This window comes from Calliphora vicina, chromosome 5 (assembly GCF_958450345.1).
Source record: "Calliphora vicina chromosome 5, idCalVici1.1, whole genome shotgun sequence".
Lineage (NCBI taxonomy): Eukaryota > Metazoa > Arthropoda > Insecta > Diptera > Calliphoridae > Calliphora > Calliphora vicina.
In genome coordinates, this window is record NC_088784.1 from 6162625 (window position 1) to 6185338 (window position 22714).

General features: G+C 32.4%; 5 protein-coding genes across 6 annotated transcripts; 4 read left to right on the forward strand and 1 right to left on the reverse strand.

Annotated features, from left to right (window-relative positions):
- Positions 1 to 1746: 1746 nt before the first annotated feature.
- Positions 1747 to 7541, forward strand: LOC135959842 (VWFA and cache domain-containing protein CG16868). Its single transcript, XM_065510937.1, has 5 exons — positions 1747 to 2271; positions 2331 to 3570; positions 3632 to 3886; positions 3946 to 5931; positions 6633 to 7541. Exons 1-5 carry the CDS (start codon positions 1780 to 1782, stop codon positions 7418 to 7420), a joined length of 4761 nt encoding a protein of 1586 aa, XP_065367009.1. The 5' UTR covers positions 1747 to 1779; the 3' UTR covers positions 7421 to 7541.
- Positions 7542 to 9938: 2397 nt separating this feature from the next.
- Mpcp1 (Mitochondrial phosphate carrier protein 1) lies at positions 9939 to 12474 on the forward strand. The gene is made up of 5 exons (XM_065511308.1): positions 9939 to 10091; positions 10895 to 11049; positions 11116 to 11692; positions 11761 to 11948; positions 12012 to 12474. Exons 2-5 carry the CDS (start codon positions 10908 to 10910, stop codon positions 12179 to 12181), a joined length of 1077 nt encoding a protein of 358 aa, XP_065367380.1. The 5' UTR covers positions 9939 to 10091; positions 10895 to 10907; the 3' UTR covers positions 12182 to 12474.
- A 395-nt stretch (positions 12475 to 12869) lies between these two features.
- Positions 12870 to 16029, forward strand: LOC135960096 (ATP-dependent RNA helicase DDX24). Its single transcript, XM_065511305.1, has 9 exons — positions 12870 to 13176; positions 13237 to 13698; positions 13762 to 14542; positions 14608 to 14727; positions 14789 to 15105; positions 15166 to 15301; positions 15368 to 15551; positions 15615 to 15743; positions 15802 to 16029. The coding sequence occupies exons 1-9, from the start codon at positions 12976 to 12978 to the stop codon at positions 15950 to 15952; spliced, it is 2481 nt and encodes an 826-aa protein (XP_065367377.1). The 5' UTR covers positions 12870 to 12975; the 3' UTR covers positions 15953 to 16029.
- LOC135960097 (sister chromatid cohesion protein DCC1) lies at positions 15618 to 17655 on the reverse strand. 2 transcript variants are annotated; one of them, XM_065511307.1, is made up of 6 exons: positions 17517 to 17655; positions 17376 to 17457; positions 16430 to 17320; positions 16198 to 16361; positions 16033 to 16134; positions 15618 to 15787 (listed from the first exon to the last, which is right to left on the reverse strand). In XM_065511307.1, exons 1-5 carry the CDS (start codon positions 17555 to 17557, stop codon positions 16035 to 16037), a joined length of 1278 nt encoding a protein of 425 aa, XP_065367379.1. In that variant the 5' UTR covers positions 17558 to 17655; the 3' UTR covers positions 15618 to 15787; positions 16033 to 16034. The 2 variants fall into 2 exon arrangements, with proteins under 2 accessions (XP_065367379.1, XP_065367378.1); XM_065511306.1 differs by lacking the exon at positions 15618 to 15787 and having other exon boundaries at positions 15950 to 16134.
- Positions 17656 to 17916: 261 nt separating this feature from the next.
- Positions 17917 to 21986, forward strand: sced (scrambled). The gene is made up of 3 exons (XM_065512283.1): positions 17917 to 18458; positions 19084 to 20740; positions 21042 to 21986. Exons 1-3 carry the CDS (start codon positions 17986 to 17988, stop codon positions 21855 to 21857), a joined length of 2946 nt encoding a protein of 981 aa, XP_065368355.1. The 5' UTR covers positions 17917 to 17985; the 3' UTR covers positions 21858 to 21986.
- The last annotated feature ends 728 nt before the right edge of the window (positions 21987 to 22714 follow it).

The following is a 22714-nucleotide window of genomic DNA, read 5'->3' on the forward strand; positions in this document are numbered from 1 at the left end:
TATTTTTTGTTAATTAAAGAATACGATTTAAAATTTGTTTCTATGTTTATTGGTTTAAAAGATACATAGGGTGCAAAAAAAGTACCAAAATACAGTTTTTACCCGTTTTCTCCCCTAAAAGTTTCGAATTTCCAAAAAGTACGAAACACCTGTCAGCTTATTTTTTAAATGGAGTAACATGCTATTTTAAGTTTTTTTGTATCTTTATTAGTTTTGAAGATATAAGGTTACCGAATTTACCCGTTTTTACCCTTTTTTACCCCCTAAACGTTCGAATTTCCAAAAATCCCTTCTTATCGGATCGTTTTGGGGAGGGAGGAACCCACAGTTAAAATTTCGTGATTCTAGCTTCAGCCGTTTGGGCTGTGCGATGATGAATCAGTCAGTCAGTCAGTCAGTCAGTCAGTCAGTAACGTTACTCTTTTATATATATAGATAAGGCAAAACAACTACAATTTTTTGAAAGAAACAAAAATAAAGAAAAAATATAAAAAACAGATAATTTTTACTTTGATGTGCATTTTACTTTTTTGTTTGTTGTTGTTGTTGGTTTTTGCTGGCTGCAAAATAAACACCCACAGAAGGAATTTTTAGACTGGGTTGGGATAAATCGAAAGAAAATTATTTATTTTTTTTTAAATTTATTGGTTTTGGATTTTAATAAAGAATGTAGGAAGTAAATGAAGTATCTGGTTCAAAAATTATTATAAAGCAATCAGTTTTCAAATTATTTACATAGGTTCCTTTGGCAAGAAATCTATTAAAAACCTACATATTTTTGTATGAAAAATACACAAACTAGAATAAATTCAACTTATACCTATTTGAGACCATCAGCGCAAAAGTGGTGTAACCCACAATTTTTTTGGTTACTATTCTGGTGCTACATACAGTCCTTACATTACAAAGTAGGGTAAGCTAGCTTTTGATATTCAAAACCAAGTGGAGCTGAAAAAATCATTTTTACACAGAGCATAATACATATAACAAAGTAATGTTGCTAAAGTGGTGTAAGTTAAATATACCACTAAATAAAAAGTTTGGCTTACACCACTTTTGCACTGATAGCCTCATATAATGAACTTTCTATCTCTGTTGTAATCTGATCAGCTATTGATTGTGATTTTTGTCTCTTTTATGATAATTTGTATGAACTTCGTTGACTTTCATGTTGTTTATAGGTAAATAATCCATTAATTTTTGTCCCTTATGTCTATGTTAACCGTTCACTGGTGTAAAATATGCTCTAAAAACATTTTTATTGTAAAATTTCAAATGTTTTATAATTTACACTAAATTTTCTTTCTATTAATATAACTTTTCAAGCCCACGTGTAATACCTATAAATGATTACAGATTTCACGATGAGAAATTGCATAATATTCTTTCAATTTGTTTAGATTTTTGTAAAATATTCATAGAAAATTGTTAAATGTTGAATACAAATTACAAATCTTTTAATTATATCTATTTTTAACGTGCAAAAAACGTCTACAGCTGCCGGCTGGCACTCCCTGATTAAGTAGTATTCTTCAAAAAAGCAACAGACAGTTTGACACATGCGAAATTTTGAAATATATTTGCAAAGAAATTTAATTAGCAATTGCATTTAGTATAGAAATTTATAAAACAAACAACTGTGTAAATGTTTTATTTAATATCAAACATTTGCTTAGTAAAACAGCAATAACTTTAACATAATTTTATTTAGTTCTAATCTATTTCAATTTTAATTACAGAATTTTCCTTGCAAATAACTATAAATGTGAAAACCATAATATGCTGATAACGTCCTTTAGCTGCCAATCATGTGTGTGGTTGGCATTCCTAGCCCTCAACACTTGTATGGCTTATCAAAACACTAATGCGAATAATAATATACTACAGCAACAAACTAATGTTCCTTTAACACAAACTACTAATACACTCTATCCACAAAGACCATCACCAGAACATGATGAATCTATTAGGGTGGTGGCTGGAGAGCCCAAAGTGTCAGCCCTTAATATACCAGCCGTAAATATTGTTAAACAGAAAGTGCCTTTACAATATAATAATGCCACCATAGAATTGCTGCCAGCTAGCATAATAACCCAAGTGGCTAACAGTGCTGGCCCGGGGGCCGTGGTAAACACGCAGTTTTTACAGACGCCCGCAAATGCTTTCTTTAGCAATTACAATAGTCAACAGAATGTCAGACAATTGCTGAGGAATATCGATGAACGTTTAAAAAATATGAGAAATGTGGAAATGAGAGTGGCCAAAATACAGGTAATAAACAAAATTAATATTTATGAACAAATATTTTAACCCATATTCTTTCTTTAAAGGAAATTTTCGATTCTATGCATTTTTCCTCTTCCGCTTCATTGGCATTTAGTAGAAATCATTCCTTAACCACTGAGAAATCTGCAGATATTTCTTTGGATGTAAAAATGCAGCAGGATTTACTATATTTTAGCAAACGTTTGGCTTTGAAATTGGAAAAGGCTTTACATATAGTCCAGGATCTAAGAGATTATTTTCAAACCAATATTACACAAATAATGCAATTCACCGCCGAATATGAAGAAGATCTAGATGAGGAGGACGAAGAGGAGGGTGAGGTGGAACCAGAGTTTGATATGGAATTGAATGATATCGAAAAACCTTTAAGTCCCCACATAAAACCTTTATATCTAAACACTTTCATACAGTCCTGCTATGAAACAGACTCTTCTAGCTTTGCCACGGCCACCGAGAGTTACAATAAACAACAAATACAAATACTTAATTATGATAAGACTGATTATCCCCGACCCATACGCAACTTTATAGACACCTCTTTGCTCAATGAGAATAACGAATTAACTTTGGAGGCCAATGCCTATATAAAAGAGAAAATCAAAACCTTAAAACTATCCTTGCTGAAAAATGAACTCAAAACACCCTGGAATATGGAGAAATTTCAAAACAATAATCCCAAATATTTGGGCAATCATATAAAACATATATATTTTTTATCACGCAGTGATGATGCCAGCGATTCCTATATGAAATTCTACAATGATTTGCATTTTCGTTATCTCTACACCTCGGCCATACAAAGTAAATATGTGTTTTTGCTGTTGGATGTGGGTTCGGCCATGAGTGGAGAGCTGTTGGAATTGGCCAAAACATACATATCAAATATTTTACAATTACTGTCGCCCAATGACTTGATTTCGTTGGTGTGTGTTTCCGATGAAATAGAAAATATGCTGTTATTGGATGCCTCCTCTTATGATGCGGCCAATGGTCTGTATCCCACAACACGTGAACGCAAAGAGGAAATTTTGAATTATATAAATAGTTTGACATTGAGCAGGGCTTTGACCAATCACTCGTTGGGATTCGAATACTCATTTCGTATGATATCAAGATTGCAAAATGCCAGTTTGTTAAATTCACAGAATCCCATAGAATTTGTGTACATAACACGAGGATTATTGATAAATTTCTCCGATTCTAGGCATGTTTTGAATGTAATGGCCAAGGGTCAAAGGTCATTGCAAAAACCAATTATTATAAATGCTTGTGGTGTGGTATTGGGTAAGTGTGTTAGATACCTTTAAATAACGAAATATGAAGTCTAAAAAAACCTTTCTTTCAGATGAAAAACGCATTATGTATGAAAAACAATTTCTAACTGAAATATCCTCACAAAACTATACCAAATATGATATAGACATCAAGGATTGGTATAAACCCGAACACATTTTGACGGGCAAACTGTTTATGCTGACAAAAACCCAACAGGATGTGATAATACAAGCAGCCACAGCAATATTTGCCAAAGATTTCCAAGAGCCTCATATACAAAAGACCTGGCAGGTGCATACACCCATAGTGGAAGCCAATAGTAGAGGTAAATTTTTCCCTACACATTAAAATTAAGCTCATATTTAACTCTTATTTCCTTAATAGATTCTATAGTATCCATTACCCATGCTGTATTGCCATTTGGTGTGGTTGGTGTCGATTTATATTTGTCCGATTTGATAGAGGACATCATTAGTTATCAACAGCAGCAACAGCAATTTTCTATGAACAGTAAAAATGAGTATTCCTATGCTTTTCTTATCGAAGCCGATGGCAATACTCTAGCCCACCCAGCCTTTCCTAGGCCATTTACACAAAATCAAACCCCCTTTCCGGTAGACATACAATATTTGGAAAACTCCACCGAATTTTCAGCCATCAGACAGAAAATTTTAAACGAGGAAAATGGTAATGTTTCAACCTCTATATTTTTTACTAAAAATGGTAAACGCGAAAAATATCTGCGATCCTATCAATGGCATAATATATTGGGTATTTACATATTGTGCATGGTCAATACTAGGAAATATGAAGACACTACCAACTCTACAAACTCCAATAAAGAAACAAAACATGTTACAGCCGCCTTGCCAGCACCTTTGCCCTTGACTCTAAAACATTTTTCTTCAAAAAACAATATTCCCCTTTACCATCACCAAGCAGAAGACTATGAGGAGTATTATACCAGCATAGATTTAATGTATCATCGTTTGGACTTATTGCCAGCTAGAGATTCAACTAATCTTTGTCGTTATTTTCGGCAAATAGCCACCCTGGATGCGGCCACTTTGTTTTTAAGCTCTCTAGCCTTTGAGTCGCCGTTTACATTCCTACACAATAATCGCATGAGTTCGGCCCAATCACAATTGCATACGGTGGAAAGTATAATGGCTTATTTAAAAGACACCACCGGTTTGCTGGCAAATCCTGGCCTTAGACCTCAAATCAGGCAAGAAGTGAATGCTTTGTACAATGCCATGCAACATTTGAAAAAGCGACACCAGGATGCTAGAGGTTCTTTAAAGAACTACATAATACGCCGCTATATTGCCTCGGTCAATGGCGTATTGCAGGTTTTCCCCGGCTGTTTGCTTAACAACAACTATGATCCCTCACAAAGACCCTGGTATCGTAAGGCCATACAGCATCCCGGTAAAATAATAACCACAGAACCTTATTTGGATGCCGCTGGTTCTGGTTATATTATAACCATTGCCCATACCATATTTGAGGGAAAATCAAATGCTTTACATTCCATAGAACGTGACCAGCCAGTGGCCATAGTGGCTTTAGATTTGCCCTATGCCTATTTCTACAAAATTATTTTAGATTCCACTCCCCTGTGTCAAATGCACAATATCAAGTGTCTGCTCTTTGAAAATGAGGGTTATCTGATAGCACATCCTTCCATGATGGAGCCAAAGTCCAGCATAAAAAATCAAAGAAGGCCTCATGAACATTTGACTCATAAAGAGTCATATTTGGCCAATGATATTTTGAATCATAAGAACCTGGTGCGTAAATTGGCCTGTGCCAACTATCAAAATCGTACACTGCAACGTTATTATGTGTTTAATACCTCGCTAAATGAGATTTTAACCAATGTGGTGCATGGCGAAAGAACCAAATACGCCATAGCTTTACTTAAAGGCAGCAATATATTCGCTGCTGTGCTCAACTCCACCTGTGATGGTGGTGCATTTTGTCCCTGCAGTACCATAGATCGTCAGTGTTTGAATTGTAAGCGCATGGATCAGTCTGATTGTGAGTGCCCCTGTGAATGTCCCATGCCTTTGATGCAAACATTGGAGGAGGAAGATGACAATTCGAGCAAAGAACATTTGTCGTATTTGAATATAACATATCAATATGATTACTGTGAACCTCCTTATGAGCCTTACATGGCTGAGCCACAGATTTTGTTGCAGCAGGAAAATGTTTTGTTGGCCTCCTGTGTGAATATAAATTGTGATGTGTATGGTACGCAGAGAGAATGTTTGGCTGTAATGGGTTGTGAGTGGTGTCAACAGGATGTGGATGGTAATGGATTTGCGGCTGCATTTTGTAGTGCCCAGTCAGCCTGTTTTAATGGTGAGTTTTGATGAGTACAATTACGTTTTAGAAGACTTTGGATTATAAATAAAAAAATAACATAAAATTTCTATAGAAAATTTATCGATAACATAAAATTTCTATAGAAAATTTATCGATAATATAAAATTTCTATAGAAAATTTATCGATAATATAAAATTTCTATAGAAAATTTATCGATAATATAAAATTTCTATAGAAAATTTATCGATAACATAAAATTTCTATAGAAAATTTATCGATAACATAAAATTTCTATAGAAAATTTATCGATAACATAAAATTTCCAAAGAAAATTTATCGATAACATAAAATTTCCAAAGAAAATTTATCGATAACATAAAATTTCCAAAGAAAATTTATCGATAACATAAAATTTCCAAAGAAAATTTATCGATAACATAAAATTTCCATAGAAAATTTATCGATAACATAAAATTTCCAAAGAAAATTTATCGATAACATAAAATTTCCAAAGAAAATTTATCGATAACATAAAATTTTCAAAGAAAATTTATCGATAACATAAAATTTCTACAGAAAATGTATCGATAACTTAAAATTTTTCGATAACATAAAATTTCTATAGAAAATGTATCGATAGCTTAAAACTTCTCTGGAAAATTTTTCGATAACATAAAATTTCTATAGAAGATTAACAAATTAACAACAAAATAATTCTATCAACATATTTTTCTAGGTGTCTTAGCTGGCCTTTCGCCTTATGGCGATTTAGATGATGCAGACCTACTAGCAGCACATGGATATAACCCCTCGCAAAAGCCCAGCACTTATTCCGCTTTTGGTCCTGTTGGCGGTGCCATTATAGTCTTAGCTATAGTCATAGGATTTGCCATCTACTGTTATCGTCAAAGCGTCGATACGTCTTCGCAGGAGCAATTTTATATGGACTCAATGCAAGAAGAAAATTATGGTCTTCCTTTGTCACGTTTTAATTTCGATGACTGTCAGGCTCATGATGATCCTCCCGGTGGACCGAATGCTGGTGGATACGATCATGCTGCAGCTCAACGAAATCTTATGAATGCGGCCGATATATCACCCTACCACATGAGTACGGGCAGCAGCTATAGACGTCCTCCAAATGGAGAATCCGATCATGGTTATTCCACCATGACACCACATGAAGATTCTTCCGATCATCAGTGTTTTACATTGGCCGAGCCCTTATTATTAAATGATAAAAGACACAGTAAATCAGATACGATGTCCATATCAACATCCATATCGTCGCCAACCAATAGGCAACAACAACAATCACATTACAATAGTTTTCCCTCGAAGGATTCGCGTTATAACTTAACATCTCCCAAAAAATATCAATCGCCCAGTAGGGTTTATGAACAAACAACAATTCCTTTGCATCATCATCATCACAACGATGATGCTACAAATGTTGCAGGCGCCACTCATCTAATACTAGCACCTGTTACAGTACACAGACACATGGAAACTTCCGAATCATAGCCATAATTTGAAATAAATTAAAGAGATTAAGAATTTTTTATACATACATACATATTATATACGAGTTGTTTTCTAAAGATTTAAGTTAAACCGACAAAAAAACAAAACAACAAACTAAAAAGTAATTCCACCTTCATTTGATTGCCAATATTAGTTTTTAAGTTCAGTTAAGTTTAAGAAGAAATGTGTTTTCCATCAATTATTTGCAATAGTTAAACTATTGAAGTGAAGAAAAATATTTATGAAAGAAATATTGTTTAATAGAGAAAAGAACATTGCATTTAAATGCATAATTATATTAAGTTCAATTTGAATTATTTCATGTGAGTATTATTATATTTTTTTATATACTATATTTTGCAGCAAAATTACTTTAATTTTATTTTCATCTTTCGTTGAAAAAAGAATACAAAAAATCTTTAAGTACTTATTTCCAAGTATTAATGTTTTATAAAGGAAAAATCAAAAGAATAAACAAAATTACACTTTTGTATACTACTACGATTATAATTAAGTCTAATAAATAAAGATTAACTACAACAACAAAAACCACAACAAAATTGAATATTTATAAAAAAATACAACAATTTGTTTGATTTTCATTTACATTTAAAGAATTATCTGTGATTGATTAGGGGTTGCACATCTTAATAGAAATATATTTTAGTAGCTCGTTTAGGAAAGTTTTTGGAAACATTTCTCAGTCCACGCATGCCGTCATCGATATTTACGAGCAAACTGGTGGGATCAAAAATTTATCCACTTTTAAAAGAAACGAATGAGGATGGAGAGAAGGACGTGACTGACAAGGACATTGACAGAAGCAGAAGCAGATTAAGAGAGACATTTCTGCTTTCAGAGATGAGGGTGAATTTGAGCGGCAAACTTACGGCACCTTAGAGTGTGGAATTACGTTGACTGACGTTCATGCCTGGATTATGTAGCATGAAGTACAGATGTGGTATCACTAAATTTCCTATAGAAATTTAATGTTATTTTCCAAAGATATTTTATCGATAAATTTTCTACTAAAAGTTAATGTTATTATGTTATCGATAAATTGTCTATTGAAATTTTATGTTATCGATAAATTTTTTTATAGAAATTTTATGTTTTTCTATCAAAATTTTAAATTAATTATCAATAAGTTTTCTATCGATTTTTTTATCTCTAAATTTTTCAAAAAAATATTTGTTTACGACAAATTTTCTATAGAAAATCTCTGTTCGATAAATTTTCTAAAGATATTTTATGTAATCGATAAATTTTCTATAGAATTTTCTAAGTTATCGATATATTTTATATCAACATTTGAAATTATAGATAAGTTTTCTATTGCAATTTTATGTAATCGATAAATTTTATATCAAAACTTGAAATTATCGATAAATTTTCCTTGGAAATTTATGGATCAATTTTCTCTGGAACTTTTTTATCGATAAATTTTCTCTAGAATTTTGATGTTATCGATAACTTTCATATTGAATTTACATTTTATCGATACATTTTCTTCATAACTTATATGTTATCGATCAATTTTCTTTCGACTTTTTATGTAATCGATAAATATTTTAAAGATATTTAATGTTATCGATAAATTTTGTGATGAAACTTAATGTTATCGATAAATTTTCTATAGAAATTTTGTGTTATCGATAAATTTTCTATAGAAATTTTGTGTTATCGATAAATTTTCTATAGACATTTTGTGTTATCGATAAAATTTCTATCAAAATTTTATATTATCGATAAATTTTTTCTGGAAATTTTTGGTTATCGATAAATTTTCTTTCGAAATTTTATGTTATCGATAAATTTTTGGTTATTGAAAAATTTTCTTTAGAAATTGAATGTTATTGATAAATTTTCTTAACTTATATATTATATATTATCGATAAATTTTCTTTAAAAATTTTGTAAACGATTCATTTTCCTTTGGAAATTTTGGAAATCGATAAATTTTTTCTATACATTTTTGGTTATCGATGAATTTTTTTTCTAGAAATTTTATGTTATCGATAAATTTTCTTTGAACTTTTTATGTAATCGATAAATTTAGTATAGGAATTTTATGTTATCGATACATTTTCTTTTGAAATTGTATGTTATCGATAAATTTTCTTTAGAAATTTTGTTATCGCTAAATTTTCTTTTAAAATTGTTATCGATTATGTTTTTTTTTGCAAATTATGTAGTTTTTAAAACAAATGTTCTGCAAGTTTAAACATTTTTCTAGAAATGGTGTTTTTATTACAAAATCTCTTTAATGCAACAGAAAATCTCTTCCCTCAAACAATTTCTTCAAACCAATTGGCCTTCATTCGTCAGTCTTGACGATGTTAATGAATATTTATTTTTAAAATTACATAAAACTCACGCATAAACTTTTCTGCACTGCACTCTGAGATTGCATGCATACAAAAGAAAACTGTATGCAATTGTTTTCTCTTTTAATAATTAGAAATTTAGTATTGAAATAAATTTTGTTGGCGAAATTCTCAGTCGAATTTTAGTTGAAATATTTTCAAATCATTTCAGTTGTTGGGTGTTTAACGAAAGCGTAACATACGCTGAGAAATAATATTAAAACGAAATTTATTCTAAATTAAGATAAATTTCGTTAGATATTCAGAAAAAAAATTACATTTTAATTGTAACATTTGCTATAAAAGTGAGTTTAAAAAATATGTAAAAATTAATTATTTAAAACAAAAATAGTAGTTTCAAATAATCAAGGGCTATAAAAGTAAAAATATAACGTTATGTTTAATATTTAATAATTATTTTGTTATGTAATATACATTGAATCAGCATAAGGAGAAAAATGCAACGCCATTATTGTCAATAAAAATTGTCAAAATATCAACTATTTGATCACAAGATCACGACACGATTAACAAAACAAAAAATTCCTTAGATATTAGAGGAAAAATCGTAAACCAAGGAAATTTCATAATCGTAATCATTAAATTATTTCAAAAAAGTAACTGTTTGGTTTCCAATTTAAAGTAAACAAAATTATTGTTTGAATCTTATAATTGCATTAGAAATCTTTTGATCTATCGGGTGTCGTAATTGATTATCTTTGAAAGCAACATAGTATTTGTAAAGTGTTAATGACCTTCAGTGAAAAATTGCATTGAGATAAAAGTTACATCATTTTTGGCAGATTACAATTCAACATAACCTCAATAAATTTACATTTGCTTACTGCTTGTGCCTAATAGGCCTAAAATGATCGTGATCATTGACGTAATTGTCTAATAGACTCTTGAACTTGAACTACCAAACGTGTTTGATTAATTTCTTTGAACAAAATTCGATTATCGATAATAAAATTGGATTTGCTTATAGTTATCGATATATTTAGGATGGTTAGAATTGTTTTGGGTGGTTGAGATTCTAGGTTCTATTTGGGGCTTTTCCTTTGTATCTAAATTATTATGATTTATGTTCATTTGTTTTTTTTTACAGCTAGCCCAACAAGATGTTGTTCACTTCTTTAATAGAGGCTGCTCAGAACTCACCGTTCAAAAAACCCTTTACCACAGCCAGCTGTGAACCAGCTTTGGAAAATGGTCAATTGACAAAGCACCATGATATCCAAGCTGCTGCAGCTGCTTCAGGAGGTATATTTTTTCATTCAAATTCTGTTATATCATGCGCAATTACATATTTTTAATGCCTTGTCTTAGATTCCTGTGAATTTGGTTCAACTATGTATTTCGCTTTATGTGGTTTGGGTGGCATCATTTCTTGTGGTAGTACCCATACCATGGTCGTGCCATTGGATTTAGTGAAGTGTCGTCTCCAAGTCGATCCTGCCAAATACAAGAGTGTTTTCACTGGCTTCCGTATTACCTTGAAAGAAGATGGTGTTACGGGTCTGTCGAGGGGTTGGGCACCCACCTTCTTCGGCTATTCCATGCAAGGTTTATGTAAATTCGGTCTTTATGAAGTATTCAAAGTTATATATTCGGATGCTATTGGTGAAGAGAATTCCTATCTATACAGAACCGGTTTATACTTGGCAGCCTCAGCTTCGGCTGAATTCTTTGCTGATATCGCTTTGGCTCCTATGGAGGCAGCTAAGGTAAAGATTCAAACTACACCCGGTTTCGCTAATACCTTGAGAGAAGCTTTGCCCAAGATGTCGGCACAAGAAGGTCTTGGCGCCTTCTATAAGGGTTTGGTGCCCTTGTGGATGCGTCAAATTCCCTATACCATGATGAAGTTTGCTTGCTTTGAAAGAACTTTGGAATTGTTATACCAGTAAGATTTATTTCTGTTATTATCATTTCATAAGCGTTTTTACCACAAGAGTTTTGTAATTTTTTAAGGTATGTTGTACCTAAGCCTCGCCAAGAATGCACTAAAGGTGAACAGTTGATGACTACCTTTGCTGCTGGTTATATTGCTGGTGTTTTCTGTGCTATTGTTTCACATCCAGCCGATACTGTTGTATCTAAATTGAATCAAGCTAAGGGTGCTTCAGCCTTTGATGTCGCCAAACAACTGGGTTGGGCTGGTAAGTTGGATTGATTTTTAATTAAAATGTAATGCTTATTTTTAAATTTGTGTTTGCTTTAAGGCTTGTGGGGCGGTCTAGTGCCCAGAATTGTTATGATTGGTACCTTGACTGCCGCCCAATGGTTCATCTATGATGCTGTCAAAGTATACTTGCGCATGCCCAGACCACCACCACCAGAAATGCCCGAATCATTGAAAAAGAAGTTGGGCCTTACCGGCGATGCCAAGTAATTTGTGTGTAACATTTCTAGCGCATCAAAATTAGAGTAATTTCATAGTTGTATTTTAAAAATGAATTGGAAATATTGTATGAATGTTTACGACGAATCAACTACAAACGAATCAAAGCAAAGGCAATCAGTCCAATTATGAATAAAAAATCCGCGGTAGGTTTTTCCCTTTCCCCATTTTCAACATTGAATTTGTATAGAAAAAATGGGAAAAGAGCAAAAAAAAAATGTCCGAGGATTTTTTATACATAATTGGGCTAAATAATAAAGATAAACAAAAATTTATAAATTAAAATTTTTAAAAAAAAATACTTTTATTTCTTTATTATGGGAAAATATTTAGCTAACAATTTTATCATTTTATAAAACGAAACGTTTTCAAACTACAGAAATTAGTATGAAGAATGATTTTTCATACAAATTTATATCAACGTTTGTCTTTGCTTTTCAAAATAGTAATTAAAATGTACAAAATCAGTGTCATTGTAATAAAAATATAGACAAAATTGTAATTTACTACAAAACATTATACATAACGAAGTTTTATCTTTAAAATAACCGCTATTTCATACTACTTATAACAACCCTGGTTTTATGAGAAAATGCAACACTGCTGAAAATATAACAACACTGTAATTGCTGCCTCTCTCTCAGTCTCTCTTTTTGAAGAACGAAACAACAAAAGAGAAATCATAACAAAACAAAAACTTTTTTTAGCCATTGATTAAAGAAAACACGTGCCGGAAAGTTGTAATTTCAGAATTCAAGTAATTTATTAAAAATAAAAAAACAAAAATGGTACAAAATAAACAAAAAAGTCCAAAAATGAAACCACCAAGTGTAAAAGTTAAAAAGAATGCAGCTAAAACAGTTGACAAGTGGGAAAAAGTGAAAATAAAAGGCAGTGTCATAACCGAAGATGGTGTGGGTTTGGAAGGACTCATTGGTTTAGAAGTTTTGGAGGACTATGCATCCAATTTGATAGGAACATCCAAGGTAATTACAACTTAATTTAATTAATTTTCAAATCTTTACTAAAAATCCTAATATTTCTAGCCCAAATTAACACGCAAACAAAAACGATTGGATCGTAAGAAGGGTACAAAAAAAGGCAAGGCAGCGGAGGGCTCAGATGAAAGTGATAGCGAGGAAGATAGCTCAGATGAGAGTGGTGACGAAGGTAATGGTAAGGCAGCAAAGAAAAAGGCTAAGAAGGAGGATTACTTAAGCAAAAAATTGGAAAGAAGACGTGAAAAGCGAGAGGAACGCAAATTAAAACGTAAAGAAGATAAAAAAAATCCAGCCGCTAAAACAGAAACACAAAATACTGATAAGAAATCAAAAAAATCAAAAGATAAAACTAGCAAAAAGGGAAAACAAAACGAAGATCGTTTTAAGTTGTTGAGACCACCACCTACAGAGGATGATGAAGTATCAAAATCTGATGATAGTGATGAAGAGGAAGACAAAGTGCCCGAACTAGTAGATAGCAAAGCCATAAGCGTAGATGATTTAGAGGTAATTTTAATGAAATTAATGTTTACATTTCAGTTAAATAATCAATTTTAAAACTAATTCTAGGGCTGGAATGGTTTAGGTGTTCCCCAGTGTATACTTGAGGCATTGGCTGAAAAGGGTTTTAAGTCACCCACCGAAATACAATCTCGCACCTTGGCCGCTGCTATTTTGGGTAAAAAGGATATTTTAGGAGCTGCTGAGACGGGCAGTGGAAAAACTTTAGCCTTTGGCATACCCATGTTGACCGGTATTATGGAATTGAAAAGAAAAAATGTCAGAACTGGCATAAGAAAACCTTTAGGTAAAAGTAAAAATAAGGAAACTGCCAAAGAGGAAATAATTGAAGAAGAAATAGAAGACCCAGAAGCCATGGACCTAGACAACTGCTCCGAATTTAATGATTCAGATGAGGAAGAAGCTCCAGTTCAAGGCGGTGCTCTTTTTGCATTGGTTTTAACACCCACCAGAGAATTGGCTGTGCAAGTAAAAGACCACATAGTAGCGGCAGCTAAATATACGGGCATTAAAGTGGCGGCCATATTTGGAGGCTTGTCGTTGGCTAAACAGGAACGTGTATTAAATTCACATCCTGAAATTGTAGTGGCCACTCCTGGACGTTTGTGGGAGTTGTATCAACAAGGCAATAAACATTTGAGTAAAATAGAAGATATTAGTTTCTTGGCCATTGATGAAACAGATCGTATGGTGGAAAAGGGCCATTTTGAAGAGTTGAGAACTTTATTGAGAGTGATCAATGAAAATGAGCAGAAAAAACAATCACGTCAGAACTTTATATTCTCGGCTACCTTGACCTTGGTACATGATTTGCCCGATCACATGCAAAGTAAGTAAATAGCTATTCCATTTTTATATTACAAAAATAATGAAATATTTTATATTTTTCCAAAGAACGTAATTATGGCAAACGGCCCAAATTTGTTAAACAAACCTCGGAAATGAAAATTCAAAGTTTTATAGAAGAATTGGGCATATCCCAGCCCAAGATAGTGGATATAACCAGTTCCCAACGTAAGTAGAAATGTTTTTTATTGGAATGTGAAAAACTTATAAATATTGATCAAATTTTTAGAAACTGCCCAGACTCTTACGGAATGCCGTTTAATTTGTCCTTTGGAGCACAAGGATTTCTATTTATATTACTTTGTACAACGTCATCCAGGCAGGACCATTGTCTTCTGCAATTCCATAGACTGTGTTAAGAGATTATCTACACTTTTTGGTTTATTGGATTGTAATCCCTTGCCCTTGCATGCTAATATGATACAAAAACAACGTCTTAAGAATTTAGAAAGATTTAGAGATAATGTTTGTGGTCTACTAATAGCTACTGATGTAGCGGCTAGAGGTTTGGATATACCCAATGTAGAGCACGTTATTCACTATCAGGTATGATTGAAAATAATAAACATAAAAAATCTATTTTATACATTCAAATCATCATTAAAGGTGCCCCGTACTAGTGAAAATTATGTGCACAGATCTGGTCGTACAGCAAGAGCTAATAAAAATGGTATAACTGTAATGTTTATGGAACCAGGCGAGGTTAAAACTTACATCAAATTATACAAAACTTTAGAGCGAAGTAAGATATAACAAAATTTAAACATAACTTTTTATTAATTAGAAAATTTTCTTTATTTTAATATAGCTGAAGACTTACCATTGTTTCCGGTATCGGAGCGTTATTTGAATGCAGTAAAGGAACGTGTAAATTTAGCACGTGAAGTTGATAAACAAGAATTAAAATTAAAACGTACCCAAACGGAATTAGGCTGGATGAAAAAACATGCCGAAGAAATGGATATGGTGATCGAGGGTTTCAATGATGAATCGTATGTTTATATATTTTTTCTTGTTAATTCTTTTTAATACATATTTATGTTGTAACGTTGCAGGGGTAGTGATCAGGACGAAGATCCTTATATAATAGAAAAACGTCGCAATCGCGTACAATTGGACGGTGTTAGATCTGAATTAAAAACCTTATTGTCACGTCCGATATTCCCCCGAGGCTTTAGTTTCAAGTAAGTTGAATAGTTTTTGTTTTATGTATAATTGTTGTAAATAACTGCATTTTTATAGATATCCCGGTGTTAATGGACAATTACAAATGACACAAATGTCAGGAGATAATAATGATGAAGCCCCAAGTGCCGTGCAAGTCATGAAAGATGCCATTGAAGATTTAAAACAAGCCAAGAAAATGCGCAACAAGAAAAAGAAAAGTACATAGAGAATAATTAATGTATACAAATAAAATAGAAATTATAAATAAATTTTATATACAAATATGTATAATAATAAAACAAATACCTTTAATGTTTAGCTACATAGTAACGCACACCATTCTCCATTAAAGATCTGGCCTGTTTGGCCATTAAAGATGATACCGATAACAAGGGAGTAGTAAAGCATCTAAAAAGTTGTGATTAATATCTTTTAAATTGATTTAAATTAGGAATATTTCATAAAACTTACTCTATATAGGGCTCAATTTCATCTAAAGTCCATTTTGATTTGTTTTTAAACAATAAACGCATGCGATCATGTATATTTAAAGGTAAATTATCTTCTGATAATGATCTTATACAGGGTGTGCCACCTTCTTTATCAAATATACCCAAGCCTCTTAAGTATTTTTCCTGGAGATCAATTTTTTAAAGTTAACAATTTTAGTAATGTAAATTTGTTAATATTAAAACCAACTCACCTCACATTTCATGCCTTCGGGCAGAGCTTCTTGCCATGTACTTAAAAATTCATCAACTCGAAACTTTAATCCCGGCTGTAGAATATTTTGTGCCACTATACGTGCCACCAGCTCCTCAGAATAAGCAAAACGATTCTCTTTTCCCTCTGTGGTTGTAGTATACAAATCAAATAAACCTTCCACAATTTGCTTAGGTGCAATGCCATCTAAAGCATTTATGGTTTCTTCTCTTTCCACCTCATCTAGAGGCCAGGAATTCTCCACAATAATGCCCACCATTAAATTAACAATTCTATATTCATATTCACACTCCAAGACACGCATCCAACCCTCATATTCCATGGCTCGATATAATTTTAAGCCTTCGATAAATTCTTTGCGACTGCACTGCACCGTATCCAGCAATTGTTCAAACGAAAATAAAAGTTTACGATCGATGCATTCTTCATTTTCGGGACCCGAGTAACGAGTCAACTGCAAAAGATCTCCCATTTTACGAAATCTAGGTTTAATCTCACGACATTCAAAATATTCATGGAATATTTTCAATATTTTTCTTTGTTCCAAAATGCGCTCTATCTCCAAATCATCATCAGTACTATCATTTAAACTTTTCTCCAGTGATGTATTGTTGGCATTGCGAGGACTTTTTAAAGGGGAAGTACTAGTGGCAGCACCAAATTTCAAATTGGGCACTAATAACAGGCTATTGGAGATTTCGGCTGATTTGACATCATAAGTTTTTTCATCAGTACATAAAACTACCTTTTCATTATGACCGCCTTTAAAATGCAACACCTGGCCATCGCGTATCTGGCCCAACATATGATCATCCAATTCCAAAAGCTTTAGATTATCACTAACAATATCGGATGAAGGGAAGTATAAGGCCTAAAAATACTGTGGATAAGAAAATGTACAAATGCAAGTCTATTGGAATATTCACCTGTGTGACTTGAGTAAGATTTCGTTCATCCAATTTGGCATGTTTGATGATGCCCTTAACATCATCCAAAGTGCGCACATATCTTGAAATGAATTCATTATTTTTTGGAATTTTACATTATAATTTACTTTTCACACTCACAAATACGGCTGATCATCAATTTCCATGCAAGAATCTTCCATATTTAAACAATTTTTTACACAAATTAAATAAAACACTACAAAATAAATTTACACTAAATAACCCGCCAAAACAACAAAAAAAACTAAGAAAACAGTTGGTTTTAGGAAGTGTTTGGTATCAACTTATAACCTGTTGCAATTTTCTTTGTTTTCTAAGATCTGGCCATATTGGCTTTATTTAAACTCAGATAATTTTTAATTTTCTCTCTCACTTTCAAGGAATGAAATCCTTTGACATTGTTGTTGTACACACACACTTGAAGTAGAAGAAACAAATAGAGAAAAAATAGAAGAAAATTACCAATAAGTTTTAGCAAGTAGATGTTTTTTTTTACACCAGAAATGTTCAATTTATAAGAAATAGCAATAAATTATTGTAAAATTTTGTTTAAACTTAAGGTTTTTGTATTGTGATTAGTAACGTAAACATGGAGTTCAATGAAATTTCTATGTGCATGGATGTTAAGCTGGACATCTATGATAAACGCCCTGATTCATTAAAATTCAAAACGTGGACAAAATGTCAAGTGAAAATTGAAGCTATTAAATGTTTACCCTGCTTTTTGCGTATAAACTTTCAGTCCTTGGCACAGGATGACAAGGATGAGTCGTCGCAATTGAGTGTATCGATTAATGTTCCCGGAGTGACCATAAGTTTGGCCACCTCACGTACTAAGCAACATTCATATGGTTTATTTTGGACACACAATCGTCGTGATTGTTTCATATACTTTGCTTTGGATACGGAAATGAGTTGTCGCAAACATATGAAATGGATTAAGAAATCAATAAAGAACTTGGAACTCTATCGGCAGGTATTTTTGGAGCAACGGAGAAACAGTCGTGGTTCTGGTTTGTTGGGTGAGGTGGGCAAGTTGGAAGATAAACAGCGGGAGTTGAGGTGAGTAACTGTTATACTTATGAAATTCTGGTATAAAGAATTGGGTGTATTATTTTTATTATAGGTAAAGTTTGCTATTTTCAATATATTAGATCAAATTTAGTAATAATTTTGATATTTCTTAAGTAGTAGACACTTCTAAACTTTGTGTGTATAACACTTAATATTAATGTTTGTATCTAATTTGAAAAGTTTGTTTAAAAACTTTTATTTGTATTTTAGTTTTATTTCAATTCATTATTGCCACTGCGTCTTTTCAATAACTTTTTGGGATAGAAAAGGATCAAACCATATAAAATTTCACAAATCGAAAAAAAAAATTTAAAAAAAAAAAATTTTTTTTCACCAAATTTTCACAAAAAAAAATTTTTGTTACCAATTTTTTTAACAAAATTTTTTTACCAATTTTAATCACAAAAAAAAATTTTTTTTTCATCAGAAAAAAAAAAAATTTCACCAAACTTTTTTTTTATCAATCTTTATCCCAAAGTATAGTCGGGTGAAGGGTAAATAAGATTCGGCACATCCAAATATTGCTGTCTTACTTGTTTTTTTAATATGTTGTTTATTTAAAATAAAGTAAGTATTTATGTATAAAATATTCTTTGTTCCCCTCTCTAACTAGTGCTGTCAAGGATGCGCTCTCTGCTTTGGGTCCCCTACCACAAATACCAGATGGCAACAGCAACATAAATTGGTCGAGGCGTGTTTCTCGTGCCTCCGACATTTATGAAGAAATATTTGAAGGCAACTTTCCTCCCCGTTTGTCGCGTCGCTTATCACGCACCTCAATTGCTTCGGGCATTTATGAGGAAATGAAACCCTGTTCACCCAACATACACTCAATTGTAGAGGAACATTTCAATTGCCCACCGCCATTGCCACCACTACCGCCACATCGTAAACGACTCAATACCTATGAGTCGGATCCTTTTTCGCTTTTAGGCGACATACCACGCTCAAATACTAATCCTGAAGCTGATTTGGCCAAGAAAAAGAAATATAAAAATGTCTTGGACAATATATTCGGTGCGGGACGTTCGAAGAGGGCGGAAAGTGTAAGTGAAACACCCACTTGTACCATGGAGGATATAATAAATGGCGGTGATAGTGTTGAACAATTCCATCCTATTTATGCTAATGAGATCTTAAAACCTCTACCTGCTTGTACAAAGCCCAACAAACGTAATAGTTTCTCCAGTCCAGACTTGTCGAAAATCAATTTCTTGGATACTTTTGATGAGGACAAAGTGGCTGCTTTCTTGCATTTAAATAGCTCCAGTGATTTAGAGTTACATGATGACTTTGAATGTGAAGTGGGTGCTTTACACAACTATAGCTCTTTAAGTTTAGATGACTCGGTTATACCTGTGTCCTCTTCGTTATTAGTAATGGCCAGAATTCATGCTTTGAAATCCAAGTCGGGCTCCATGGAAAGTTTAAATGTTTCCGGCCAATTGCCACAAAACTTTAATTTTTCTGCCTGCAATACTTCCTCGATTAATCTAGTAGGAGCCAGTGGTGCGGTACCTTCAATACAACAATTAAGGCGTAATAAAATAGTTATGGAAGATGAACTTACGGGCTACTGTGTTATGGCTCCTATAATAAGCAAAAAACTAGAGAGTCAAGAGACTACCACAACAACCACTTCTTCTACCACATCTTCCACTACATCAGGCTATTCTACTGGTTCATATTCATCCACCAGCTCTTCGACTTCTTCGAATACTCAAGTTACCGAGAACAGAGACTTACAATCGGACATATTTCAGAAACCTCAATTAATGAAAAGAAATATTATTACAAAAGCCGCAAACGAAAGCGATTATGATGAGGTTCCACTACGCAAGACCCCTTTGCCGGTGTCTGAAGCGGACCTCAGTAACATCTATGAAAATATGCAGACTGCTGGCTCGCCCTTAAATGGCAGCAGTGTGATTTTAAGAAATCATGAAAATACCCCACCTTTAGCCAGGGATTTTACGGGTAATTTATATGAAAATTTGTTAACCATTAAGGCTGCCCAAGAATTGGAACAACCTTTATCGGGTCATATATGTACAAGCACTCCAACCGACTCACCGGCCGACAAACAATCGCCCGGTGGCTTAGAGGAGCAGGAAAATTTCTATCAAACACCACGCAAATCCATTATAAGTGTTGATGATAAAATTCCTTCGTATTATCCGAATAGTTGTGATACGGTCAAAATGAGAAGACGTTCGAATAGTCCTTCCAAACAAACGACTCCTACCACTCATAAGTATGGAGATAAAGAGGTAAGTTCAAAGGATTTATCAAGTTTTTTGTTGAAGATTTTTCAAAGACCTTTTCAACGACGTAAATAACGCCATAGTAATTCGGACCGAGAATGGGTCAAAATCGGGAAAAATATTTTTTAACCCGTTTTTTTTACAAACATTTTTTTTTAGAAAATTTTTTTTACTTTTTTTGGCCAAAATTTATTTACAAATTTTTTTCATAAAAAATTTTTTTTAACAAAGATAGTTTTCAACGAATATATTTTTATTTCACACATACTAAGTGAATCTGAACATTTTTATATTTTATTCCTTTTAGAAATCTTCCACCACCACAATGGGTATTAAACATTTGGTCAACATCAAAATGAAACGCGAACGCAAGGAAAACTTATACATATCTTCACCACAAAAGATCCTAGAACAACGCAAGAAATCATCCACAAATTCTTGCCCTCCAGCCCTAGGCTCCACAAAATCGAAAAAGTCAGCTAATGCACAGAAAATCTCCGAAAATGTTTATACAGTGAATTTAACCAGCAAAAAATCATTACAACTTAACAATAACAACTCCAACAATAACAATAATATTAGCGAGAAAACGCCATATAATGAAATAACCGAAACCGCCCAGCTTAAAGAAAAACTACATACTGAACTTTTACAATTAGCTTTATTACAGAATATAGATTTTAAATTCGATGATACGTCCACAACAAATACATCATCCAATGTAGCGGCCACATCCACTGCCAACTATTTGAAAACTCCACCACAAAGTGGTATCGCTAAATTGGAACAGGCCGAATTGGAATATGAGCATTGCTATCAAGCCACTAAGGATGCCACCAGATTGTTGCATAAATATGCCACCCTGGCGCCCAAGCAATCGATGCGCATTAAGCAACAACTGCAACATCATTTACAGCTAAATCAAAGCTCAAATAAAAAAATCCTAATGACACAATCCACTAAATTGGAATCGCCAATGTCGAGCAGTGACTTAGCGGCCGCTAATGTGGCTATGGGCTCTAAAAAGTTTGCTTCATTGCCTAGATTTAAGAAAATTGACTTTTCACCCTTAAAGCTTAAAATCAATAATGTTTTACAAAGAAATCAAACACCCGACTTTTGAGTAACCCAACAATATTGGGAAAAAGAGTCTTAAATTACGTTTAATGTTATTTTGAAAACAAACAAAAGGTTGTTAAATGTTTGTGATTTTATGTTTTTAGGTTGCTAGTTAAAATTTAATTTAGTTTTTGTTTCATGTTAATATGGCTTTAATTTAAATTTAATTTGTTTTTACAAAAACTGTCCTGAAATATTAAACAAATGTTTTTAGCATTGCTAACTGATCTCTAAACTCGAATATGCTTTGCAATTTATTAATTTTTTAGCTGTTTCATACATATTTAAGCTATTTGTAAAAAATACTCGTTTAAAAAGCAAAATTTAATTGCAAAAAATGTCTAGTTTAAAGTTATATAAAATTATTAAGTATCGAAAAACATGTATAATTTAATAATTTGATTTGGTTCAAAGCTTATAATATGTTTGATTTTTCTTTATTTATATATACAATTACTTTTAATATTTTAATTATTTTTATTTTTAATGCTGTAAATTATTTACTTTAATTTTTTGTAATTTATATTTATTTCAATTTCGTTTTTATTTAAAATAAACTTTTGTTAAAAAATTTTAAATTTTTTTGTTAATTTTTTTGAAAACTAATTAAGTTTTAGGTCAATTATTTTAATAAACACATATTGATATAACAATTACAATATGAAACATATCTAAACAGCTTAAAAACATGCTTTTTGAAATTAGCTTATAATTAAAATAGAAATGTTTAAAAAAATCTAGTAAATATATTATATAAAAGGAACTGACTTGAGTTCATTCCTAATTAAAACCCTAATAGAAATTATATTTGAAAATTTACTGCTACAAAGCCTAAAGTTTAAGTTCAAATTATTCAAAAAA